Source organism: Micropterus dolomieu, linkage group LG02 (assembly GCF_021292245.1).
Source record: "Micropterus dolomieu isolate WLL.071019.BEF.003 ecotype Adirondacks linkage group LG02, ASM2129224v1, whole genome shotgun sequence".
Lineage (NCBI taxonomy): Eukaryota > Metazoa > Chordata > Actinopteri > Centrarchiformes > Centrarchidae > Micropterus > Micropterus dolomieu.
The window spans coordinates 7094015-7105981 of record NC_060151.1 but is presented as its reverse complement, the minus strand read 5'-3'; the positions used below and the strand labels follow the sequence as shown (position 1 = coordinate 7105981).

Here is an 11967-nt window from a genome sequence, read left to right as displayed (position 1 = left end):
TGTACTCTACTCAAATAGTTTTATTGTTCCAGTAGAGAACAATGCTGCTGTCGGCCCAAAAAGGATTGGGTAAATGCCGGTTCTGTAATTACATTTTTAAAATATCACAACAGGTTTGAAACAGTCCCTTGTGGAAAATTGGGGAAAAGTTCATCTTCCAGAATTTAATTCAAAAAGTGAAACTTTCAAATATTCCAGATTCATTACACACAAAGTGAAATATTTCAAGCAGCTAAAGCAAAACTCCAGTATCTCATAAGTATTAGAATTTTACAATAAAGAATGTCGACCTGAGAAGAGCTCTATTAAGCTAATTCACTCAAAACTCTACACAAGGTTTAATTTGGCTAAACCATGTCAACTTCTTCACCCATTTACTTTAGTTGTTCAGATAATAAAAAAAACTGTATTGAATATAATTTGCAGATAAAACAATGCATATTATGTGGGGAGAAGAAGACTTTACCACACTTAAAAAAGCAATCTCTCATAAACTGGGAGCCAGACGAGAGATGTACTGAGCTGATAACTAAGCATCTGTCTACTGAGGGAAGATACTAAGCAAAAAAAAACAGGCCTTCAATCAAGTTTAAGTAACCAAATGTTTTTCAATGTCTAAATCCTCACTAAAACACACGTGGTCTATGGTTCACGTGTACACTTCACATCACTGATGTTTCAGTCCCACTACCCCTCTGTAAGCATTTTATAAACAAAAATAGTAGACACACTGTACTGCATTTCAGTACAGCACCACTAAACACTACCATACATGTGAACAATCTCTGTGTAATATAAATGTCTGTTATATTCATACAGGTCATCACTTCTATCATTTAGCCTCTCATAGAATCTTTATGGTTGGTTGAAGTACTTTTTGTTTTATGTGTTTAGGACGGTGAAGTCGTACTGGATCGCTAAGGGCGCCTCTTTCAGCACCACCGTCACCAAACAAGAGACAGAGCTCACCCCAGAGATGATTGCCAGGTGGGTGCAGTCGCTACTTATTTAGTCTAATTTGTGGAAAAGGTGTCCTGTCTGCCCTCCTCTGTCTGTCAGTGGCGGTGTGCAGGATCTCAGACAGAGGACACAGAGAAATCTCTGCCCATAAAAGGGGACAAGTCCAAAGATGAGGACTTTGTCCTAAAGGCAGGGCTGTACAAAATGATTGTGACCAACAAAAAAGACTTAAATTATATAGAAATTCTGTTCTTCAAGGTTCTTAATGCTCTTGAGACAGTTAAACATTATTCTTCTTTGTTTTGGGCTGATTTTTCTGATGAGAAATTAAAGCAGTCGATTAAAGCAGTTGATGTATTTTCTTTTTAATTGGTATTCAAACATCACAACATGTACTTAATGGAACTTTTAGGCACTGTGTAATAGTCACTGTTTCTGTGAGGCATTTTTTTAAGTAAGAAATAAGGATAAATAAACAAAGAACACGCTCATAATACAGTTTATACTGTTTTCATGCTGAGGACAAGGAATTAAAATGCTAGCAGAATGAAAAAAGCTCTGGTCTCAGGCTTGCATGAAATCATATCATTTAGCTAAAAACAGCATCCAGATGTTCCTTCCAAAATTCAAAGTGATGCTGCTTTTATTTGTGTACACCACAGATCTGTCATCTCAGCTGCAGATTAAAAATGCTCAAATGAATTGGGAGAAATATTCTGTATGGATTATGGAGAACCCTCTGACTGTAAAGAAGCAAGGATTCAGAAACAGCACTGCGGTCAGACCTTTACATTTTCAGACTCTTCTTCCCTTAACTTATTCAGTGGCAGCTGGAAAGAGAAGAAATTTAAGCCCTACAACTTTGAGGCCATGGGCGTGCCCCCTGACTGTGGCCACCTGCACCCGCTGATGAAGGTGCGAACACAGTTCAGGCAGATCTTCCTGGAGATGGGGTGAGTAGCTGTAAGTGAAGGAAGCCATTTTACACACACAAAACAAACACAAACACAAAATGAACCCTCTGCTTTCTGCAGCTTCACAGAGATGCCGACCAACAACTTCATAGAGAGCTCTTTCTGGAACTTTGACTCCCTGTTCCAGCCCCAGCAGCACCCGGCCAGAGACCAGCACGACACCTTCTTCCTGTCCGGTGAGACCAGAGTGTGCCGTGCATTCCTCTCTCTGAGTCCTGTCCTGCACTTAGTTGTATCTAGGTCATTTTATGATGGTCATTTATTCTGAAAATCATTTTGCAGACCCGGCACGCGCCCTTGAGTTCCCACAGGAATACCTAGAGAGAGTGAAGAAGGTCCACTCAGAGGGAGGCTTTGGTTCACAAGGGTGAGAGATAATCACACGCTCGCCTACCCAGTAACATTATTCAACTTTCAGCAAAGCCTATAACGACGTTATCTAATATCCTGCTGACTTTCAGGTACAAATACAACTGGAAGATAGAGGAGGCTCAGAAGAACATACTCCGCACTCACACTACAGCAGTCAGTGCACGCATGCTGTATAAACTAGCACAACAGGTGAGCTGCACATACATATCATTAGGGATTTATCTAGAAAGATTTTTTGGGGAGGGAGAGTTGGATTACGGGGGTCTGGGAAAACCAAAATTAGGCTTTTACCTCTCACATACATAGCTTTGGACTGGGATGTTGAGAAGAAAAAATCATATGGGCGTCCACATTCTTTTGACCATATAGCGGATGTGCTGTACATGTGCTGTCATTACCTGTGAAATTCTTTTCCCTGCCTGTCTCATCACCAACATGTCAAACTGTCCACCAGGAGAAGTTCACCCCTGTCAAGTATTTCTCAATCGACCGGGTGTTCAGGAACGAGACCTTAGATGCCACCCATCTGGCAGAGTTCCACCAGATAGAGGGTGTGGTGGCCGACTACGGACTCACACTGGGGGACCTCATGGGAATCCTGCATCAGTTCTTCACCAAATTAGGTCAGGAGGGCTGCATGACACTGTGAATATGATTAGATAAATGACTTTTATAAGTGAAGTGGTCATATGGTAGAGCTAAAATATGTTCCTGAGAGGTTCTTATGAATTCAATTACACAGAACCATAACACAACAGTCTTAAACACTCCATTTAATGTACCTGCAAACCATGGACTCGTTTTACAAAAGGCTTGAAACACGGCTGAAGATAAGAAAATATTCTGCATTGTTTTGTAGATTTTAATAGTTTTGCTGTTTGTTCTGTCTGCCCTCATATAGGTTTTTCAAGCCGCACAAATCTGGTCTTTCTTATTTCTTTTCTAGGGATCACCAAACTACGCTTCAAGCCTGCCTACAACCCATACACAGAGCCCAGCATGGAAGTGTTCAGCTACCATGAAGGTATACAACCCCTCTAGATCATCTAATGCTATTACTACTTTATTAGTTTAACTGGCAGCTCTTTTCCGGACATGTACACTACAGAGTTTCAACCAATAAATCGTTTTCCTCTCTTTTTAGCTGGTGTTTAAAATGCCCAGTGTTTTCTATAAAACATTTAAAAGTTCTCTGCACCACAAAGGCAAGAAGCAGTAACTACATATTTGGTCAGACCTGAATCTGACATCTATCACTTGGTATCTAGTGAAAGCTAGCTGTGAGATAGCCACAGTTAGCCTAAGCTAAATGTACTCTTTTATTTTGCTTACACCTGTAAATCAATCACACATGTATAAATTACATCTAGGTAATTCCCTTTTGTTAGTCCTAAATTAAGCAGCAGCTAAATCCAATCATCCGAATCAAAAGCCAACTAAGCACCCGCTAAAGGTAACTAGCTTAGCCGATCACATGATCACAGTAGCTGCCATCTCGGCATTTGACTCATTCATGTGATTTTGGAGGTTACGTTACCTTTACTGTAAATCATATATTTACATATATTCAATTTTAAATGTATTATGTTGATTTAAATATGAATAGTAGATGGACAGAAAGACATCTTGCAAAACAACATTTAATCTAAATAACAGTCAAGAAAACACATTTTGTTGGTAATATTGTATTTTCCCTTCACATTCTGTGAAGATTATGTGAATCTGCCGTGCGCAGTATGTGTTTTTAGATACTCTGTAGGTTCACACTTCAGTTATTTTTGCGGTTGAATGAAGGAATTACAATAGTCTTATATTATCTAGTCAGTTGCTGTTACCTGCTGATAGCTATTCTTACATAAGTGAAACCTGCCACACAACATCATGGCTTGACCATTGCATTAGCACCTCAAATGCGCATGCTGTTTTGCGATCAATGAAAATCCCGTACGAAACTTCTATGCCTGATCATGTACCATTTGTTATGTTCTCATTGTGAAGCTCTCTGTTCTATGTATGACTGTATTGTGGGAGCTGTGTATGACACAAGTAGACCATACTTTATTTACTCTTATAACATAACATCAAGCCAGGCTGCAATAAGTCTGTAGATGCACATAATGCAGAAGCTAAAGAGGCATTCAATGCTTTGGTTGTGGCTGGTAGACCCAGACGGGGGCCTGTCCTGGACTTCAAAAAGATCACCAATGCTAGGTATAAATATGCAGTTTGTTATGTTGCAAACACGAACAAGTCATGAGAGCGGACTCTATGGCTGACTTTTGGAAGGAGGTGAGAGCCCTGAACAAGGGCAATACTTTGTTACCATACACTGTAGAGGGAGTTTCTGTAGCCTATAGCTGCGTTGTGGAGGCAACGTTACTTAGCTCTATTTAACTGTGTTAAAAGTGATCCCTATAAAGTGCGTAATATTGCCAGCATGGAAACATTGGGAATCACAACCTAAGAGGTCCATCAAATAATATCTCCACTATCTGATGAGAAAGCATGTGGCTCAGATCAAAGCACAGCACAGCACCTTAAGTATGCAAGCCCAAAGGTTGCCTTTTTATTTTAATAATGGCTTTATGACCCACGGGATGTTACCAGACTCAATGTTAGCTGTGACTCTTGTGTCATTAGAGACACGGCTGGCAAGGTTAGAAGTGTGGATAATTATAGGCCAATCGCACTAGTCAGTGTGTGATCCAATGTTCTGGGAAAGATTTTATTAGATTGTTTAAGTGAGTAAACTGATACCACAGACAACCAGTTTGGCTTTAAGGCTAAGCATGGTGCTCATTTTATGTATCTATGCCTTGAAGGAAGTGTATAGGGGACAAAACTCCTCTGTTCTTATTTGCTTTTATAGATGCCTCTAAGGCTTTTGACTGAGTAAATCTGAAATTGAAACTAAGGTGCGTGCCTGACAGCATGATAACAATCCTTGCATACTGTCATGCCAACCAGAGTATTCAGGTCAGATGGGGCAATAGAGTCTCCGCTCACTTTGGTGCTGGTAATGGAGTCTGACAAGGGAGGTTACTCTCCCCAGCTCTCTTCAACATGTATATGATTGATTTTTATCTGAACAACTAAGAGTCTGGAATGCTCTAATAAATCATCTTATGTATGCCAGTGATCTGCATATTGTTTCTCCTAGCTGTGCTGGATTTCAACAGCTGCCAAATATGTTATGATTGTCTGATGTGCAGTACAATGCCAAGAAGAGTGTTGTCATGATGTGCAGAAGAAAAGGGCCTCACCTTTCCAGATTTTTATCTGTCAGGTCAAGTGCTAAGTATTTGTAATAAAACAAAATACCTGGTGCACTTCCTCACAGATCAAATGTCTGATCAGTGTCATATGCTTTATGCTCAAGCTAACATGTTGGCAACAGGAAGTGACCTTCAACGAAGCAGCATGTGTTCAGACCAGAGGTGTGGACTCGAGTCACAAAAATGATGACTTGACAAAACCAAAGAAGACTTGCGACTCGACTTTGACTTGAACAGCAATGACTCGTGACTTCACCTGGACTTGAGCCTTTTGACTCTTGACTCGAGATGACTTGATACGAATATAAATTATGATATAAAAAAACTGCGCAGCGCGTCAATATAGCGACTGGAGTGTGTGGCTTCCTCCAGCAAGAGGTCGGGTCGAAACAGTGTAGAGAGACTGCTACAGCTGTTGCGTGAAGCTGCTTCCACCAATTATAAAAACAAGTTAATTAAGATAAAACGATAATGGCGCCGGGTGCTGTTTCAAAACGACACTCATTTTGTTTTACAAATCCAGCGCACCCCTTTCCTTCACAGCTGAGCTGCTCGTCCCTGTCTAAAAGGTGTGTTCAGTGTTGATTTACCTGATCGGTTCTTGTAAAATGTCCACTGTGTCTGCGTCTTCTAACGTCATAGCGATTTATAGTTTTCTCACCGCTGGTTTCTGTGACTGCATCTCCAGACAAAACACCACGGTTTTATTTCTACTGCTTCAACTGAAATAGTTCACCTGTCACCTGCTCTGCTCCTCTCTCTCTCTCTCACTCTCTCACTCACTCACTCACTCACTCACTCACTCACTCACACACTCACTCACTCACTCACTCACTCACTCACTCACTCACTCACTCACTCACTCACTCACACACACACACACACACACACACACACACAGCAGCACCCTTTATACATAAAGTATTACATTTAAGTAGTTAATGTTTCCTGAGGCAATGAGTGATCCTGTTAAATAATTGTGATCTCAATATTGACCAAAATAATTAGAAGCCCTACATGAACATTTAATTTAATTCATGAAATTTGTTGTGTGAAACTGCACCTCTGCCTTCTTTCTGTACAGGCTAATGCTTTATTCAATACATTGTTTTATTTTTAACTTGAAAAAACGTTTGAAATGGTTTTTAAATTTGGTGAAGAGCGCATTATGATTTGTTTAGGACTCGAAACTCAAAGTTTAAGACTTGGACTTGTTGGTCCTTGACTTGAGACTTGACTCAGACTTGGTCCCACCTCTGGTTCAGACCATGTTAAGATAAGGCTCTGCAGAGCATATTGCACTCCTCTCTATACTGCCCCATTGTGGGCTTAGTTTAAAAAGACAACAATACATAAGCTTCAGGCTGCCTATAATGTATGCGGATATTACTGAGAAATCTGATGTACAAATTTATTCGTCAACTGGATGGCTCTCGGAACGGCATTAAGCTGCTGACGAAACCCAGTAATACTATTGCACAATACCAGTCACCTCTGTGGAAGCATTGGTATAACTGTCTTTTATAAAATCTGCCAATGTTTAATTCATATTTTATGTTTGTATTTTAGGATGTGTTGTGTGTCTACAATGTTTTTCTAATGGACCCTGAGTCTGACAATATAGTTGAATCGTTACGGTTTGCCAGCAAGCTGGAAAGCTTCAAATAGAGTTTCTCAACTTCCCTGATTCTATAGTTACTGCTGTTTTTTGGTGTTTGGTTGTTCCATCAAATGTCTATAATTTCTTTCTGTTCATACAGGATTAAAAAAGTGGGTGGAAGTAGGAAACTCGGGGGTCTTCAGACCAGAGATGCTGCTGCCCATGGGTCTTCCTGAGGATGTGTCAGTAATTGCGTGGGGGCTGTCTCTGGAAAGGTGAACACACAGATGAAGCTTACAGAAACACAATATGAATTTGTTGTATACAGAGAGAAACAAGCTAAAGCTCATTACTGACCTGCGTTTTATTTTGCTGCCATTTTTGTTTTTAAAAATGGGAAATCTATACCCTTTGTTAATAATTCAATTTTATGGATTAAATTATTATAAAGGTGTGTGATTTAGTCTATAGACGTCATCAGTCTTTTAGCTTTGAAGCAACTGAGCACACAAATCAGATATTTAAGGTTATTTTCTGAGGATTATTCCTGCCAACAAATGATTGAGATGTACTATTTACATATATATAATTTATTGGAATTATTTCATGTTAGATTATAAACTGCATCTCACTGTAAGCACTGTGTTGGCTATATACAGGCAGAATCCTGTTAATTTGATATGCTACAAGACATTACATTTTTTCTAAAGATATATTCACCAGCCCAGGTTTTGTTTTACTTTTCCACACAACCCCCCATAAGGTAAAGCTCACCACACAGGTCACATACTACTGCTGATTGTTAGGGCTGAACAATTTTGGAAAATAATCTAAGTGCGATTTTTTTAATATATATTTTTTTACCAATATTGCAATTTAATATGCGATTAATTTTTAAGCTCTTTACCTCCTTATTCAAAATGGACAAGCAGTAAATCAGTGTATAGTATGACCACCACAATATTAGATAGATTAAACATACAATGTTCTTTCTTGTAGGTCAGGCCTGTGTTATGATGAAATTAGGTGATGCAAGAATTGCATGAATTATTATGAGCAATGGTAGAGAAGAAATATCCGATGCTGGTGAGCAGCGCACCGGCTGTAACTCAGGACAGGCCTCTTTTGGACTTGCGTTTGGTTTGAAACGCCGTTTCACAGATATTTCCTGAGCTGACTGGTGGCTGTGTGTACTTTGGCTTGCGATACCAATCGCTACAATACACTTACCTTACTACAAGTGTCTTTCTGTTGTGCATTTTGTCCGTCCAAACGGCGGATGGCCCGTTGATTTCACCCACCACCAACTTACCTGCGGGTGGCGGGTACTACTTTAATTCCCTGTGTGACACTAAAGTTTCTTTAGTGTCAGCGTCTGTCAAGCTTAAGGCCGTTGTACAACAACAAGTCAATACAGCGTAATGTGTATTAGTTGATGGTTCCTCTGCAGACTGGTTTACTCTCGTGTGTCACGTAACCAGAGTGTAATCGCAGCCTTTGGATTAGAAAATTTTGTTTTATCATATCGCGATAATATTGCAAATGCAAAAACACAACACAAACACCTTGGCTTCTGTTACAGCTGCATTTTGCTGTTGCTCACTAAGCCTTCTCTGACCCGCAGGCCCACCATGATTAAATACGGCATCAACAACATCAGAGAACTGGTGGGACACAAGGTGAACCTACAGATGGTCTACGACAGCCCTTTATGCCGACTGGACTCCTGAGTTTATCATTATTGTTTTGGATGGACACACGTTACCTTTACATACTGACACCTCATTTCTGCGTCCCCCTTGAGAAAACTCTCTACCCTCTGATTATTATTGCCAGCCCAAGCTCGGACAGTAAAAACGAGTTGGTCTGAGGTTGGTTCATACAACACAGATGGATCACAGTAAACTGACTTTAAAGGACTTCCACACACATTGGAGCAGCCTTTGTATGAAGTGAATACTGTTCTGCCATGCAAAACATCAGTGTGAGTCTTAACTTTGTTAGATACAAAGTCAAGCTATATATATTTTTTTTTTTTTACATCACCCTGCCTCAGTTACTACAGCAAATGACCTACTTGTACAGGAGAAAAAAATACTACTTTACACAATAAAAAGCTTTTTTTTTTTCAAATACCAATACAACCTGACTTGTGTGTTTTTGATGTTTTTAAACATGATTTATTAGAACCTTATAATTCTAAGATTACATCTGACTTTTTTTAAATAAGTCATTTACATGACGCTATTTTTTTTTTTTTTTTTGCAATTTTGTTTACTTTTAGTTAGATTTATATGCATAAATTACCCTAAAATTTGAAGTCAAATATCCATCCGTAACTTGGTTCTGTACGGTTTTACCTGCAAAGCCTATCAGAATGAACACAAGATCACAAGTTCTGTATCTTTACCTCACTGCTGTGTCAGAGGTGAAAGCTGAGAAGAAAAGTGCACATTCAGAAGGTTTGAAACCTCTGTACAGAAGGCTACTGAAAGTAATTTTTTATCATGCTGGGCAACTAGCTTGCTAATTATATTATTATAACCCAAATCATGTCTCTTAGCATAATCAATGATTTTTATAGACCTTTTCCAAAGCAGACATATTTTTTTGACATATGTAGCAGGAAAAGCACAGGTGTGTTTGATAACATTAATGATGGCTGCATTCCACTTTTTGTGCATGCTCGCTCACTGGAATAGCTTACTGGGAAACCTGATGGAACTCAGACAGTATTAATGTTTATTCCACAGAAAATTCAAAATGTCTATGTATTGTAAATGTTGTTTTTCTATCAAAAATGTTAAACCTTTGAACCTCAATTTCTCATAATCAGTCAAATCGCAGACACAAACTTAAAATAATAAGGTTGCGCCATCTGTTGTGGAAGATATTTCATGGTGCTAATTTACATATAACCATTAATAGACATTTTATATCCAGCTGTGCTGTAGGTTTGCTGTCTGTTATGAAAAAGAGTGTTTGGATGTGATTTAACAGTATGGTTACGCTACAGTTGACCTTCACAACTTATTTAACAATGTCATTGAATGTGTGCCTGTGTCTGCCCAGTGTTTATTGGAAAGTCGATGTGGGTATGGAAGTCTGTCTGTCTGGTATTTAGTCAGAGCATATCCTAATCCTTTTTCTCCCATAGTGACTTTTTAAACTTGATGATTCTTGTATCTGCCAATCTTTTCTCCTAATCTTAAACCTCATGTTGAATACAGTTTGTCTTATCCAATGAAATTGCCATGTCACGTTTCTATCAATGCACTGCTCCAAACTGAAGTTCAAAGACAGTTCAGTGCTTAAATTAACTTGCTAAGCTCTTACTGCTGTGTGTTGGCTCATTCTGCCTGCAAAGGATCAAAACTTCCTAGAATTCTTTCCCCTCTGTCGAAGAAGGTGGGGGAGGGGGATACTAAAAGCAATGGCAGAGGGTGGTCTTTGAATTTTGTAGTTCTGCATTTAAAATGTGTTTTAGGCCAATCAGGAGCTTTAAAAACTGCATGAATTTTAATTCTGAATTGATTAAAGCTGCCAAACCAAAGCTGCATAATAAGTTGTGATTTAAAATGTTCTTCACCCCTTATAAAGTATAAGTTGACATTTAAGAACAGAAGCAGCTGTGAGCTCGTATTACATGAGAAATGAGCTCACTTTCCCAGCATGCCACATACTGTATACTTTTGAGCCTCCGACAGGCTCTGCACACCAGACATCTATGAGTGAGTGTGACACATGTGATAAAGGCTACACGATTAAGTTGTGTTGTGTACATGTTGAATTGCTGGAACTCCGTTAAGTCCTCCCCTTAAGCTAATCCCTCAGTGGAAATAACGTTTTCCCGAAGTGTGTGAGGCAGCCAGATGGCTGGTTTACAGGTTGAAAGCGGCTTTGTTAACGTGAGGACTACAGAGGTACAGACTACCTCCACCAAGATTCTGATCTCCTGTGCATTTTAAAATAAGGTGCTCATTAAGAGCAATAACAAAAGTGTGACAGAAATACCATCAGTAAATTCCACAGCTCAGAAAGACAGAAACCTGTGAGCATTTCACTGTCACTGGCTAATCTGTTGTTGTGCAGGTGGATTATAATGGCACAACAGACACGCAATCTTTCAATCTCATGCTGCCTGTACAAACATAAGTCACTCACACTGAACATGCAGCAGCTCCATCTTATAGCTAGGTTTTCATGAGAGAAAAAAAACAACCTTTATTTCTTCCACAAAGAACTTAGACAGTAGGTACTGCAGGAAGTACGGTACCCATGACAGCACCAACATGTGGAGTCAGTTCAACTTAATCTAACGTGTCTAACAGCGTCTCTCTGAAGCTCAGGCACACACAGACAATAACCAGTAAGCTCCTGTAATCCCTTTTGTCCTCGGGTGTCCCCCTTCTCAGGGTGTTTGCTTTTCATGATCACGGCGCTTGTAAATGATCAGATCTCCCTGGGGATGCTGATCTCCTGGGTTGGGCTGGCGGAGAAAGTCAAAGAGCTTTGACTTGTTGGGCTGTGTACGTGTGGGAAGAAAGAGGGGATGTAGGGGAGGGCAGTCAGCATCAGCGGGCTGGTCTGGGGGCCTTCTTCGTAGGGCAGAGGGATGACCACGTCGTCCTGGTCCCACACATGGAAGGCATTGTGGGCAAATGGATGCACCAGTGGAGGATGGCCAGCCATGCGCTGCGGGTTGATGTTCTTGTCGTTCTCTTCATCACCAGGTGGACCCAACATACAATCTAAACAAGGGAGAAAGGGGTTATATATATATATA

At 39.9% G+C, this 11967-nt stretch overlaps 1 protein-coding gene across 1 annotated transcript in view; it reads left to right on the top strand.

Moving 5' to 3' along the window:
- Nucleotides 1–9320, top strand: part of farsa (phenylalanyl-tRNA synthetase subunit alpha) — a 13873-nt gene extending 4553 nt beyond the window's left edge. Inside the window, exons 6-13 of the mRNA XM_046072104.1 lie at nt 1785–1913; nt 1995–2110; nt 2217–2301; nt 2396–2495; nt 2761–2929; nt 3253–3330; nt 7342–7456; nt 8806–9320. Coding sequence (XP_045928060.1) covers nt 1785–1913; nt 1995–2110; nt 2217–2301; nt 2396–2495; nt 2761–2929; nt 3253–3330; nt 7342–7456; nt 8806–8911 — 898 coding nt within the window. The 3' untranslated portion in view covers nt 8912–9320. The remainder of the gene's footprint in view (nt 1–1784; nt 1914–1994; nt 2111–2216; nt 2302–2395; nt 2496–2760; nt 2930–3252; nt 3331–7341; nt 7457–8805) is intronic.
- Nucleotides 9321–11967: the final 2647 nt, after the last annotated feature.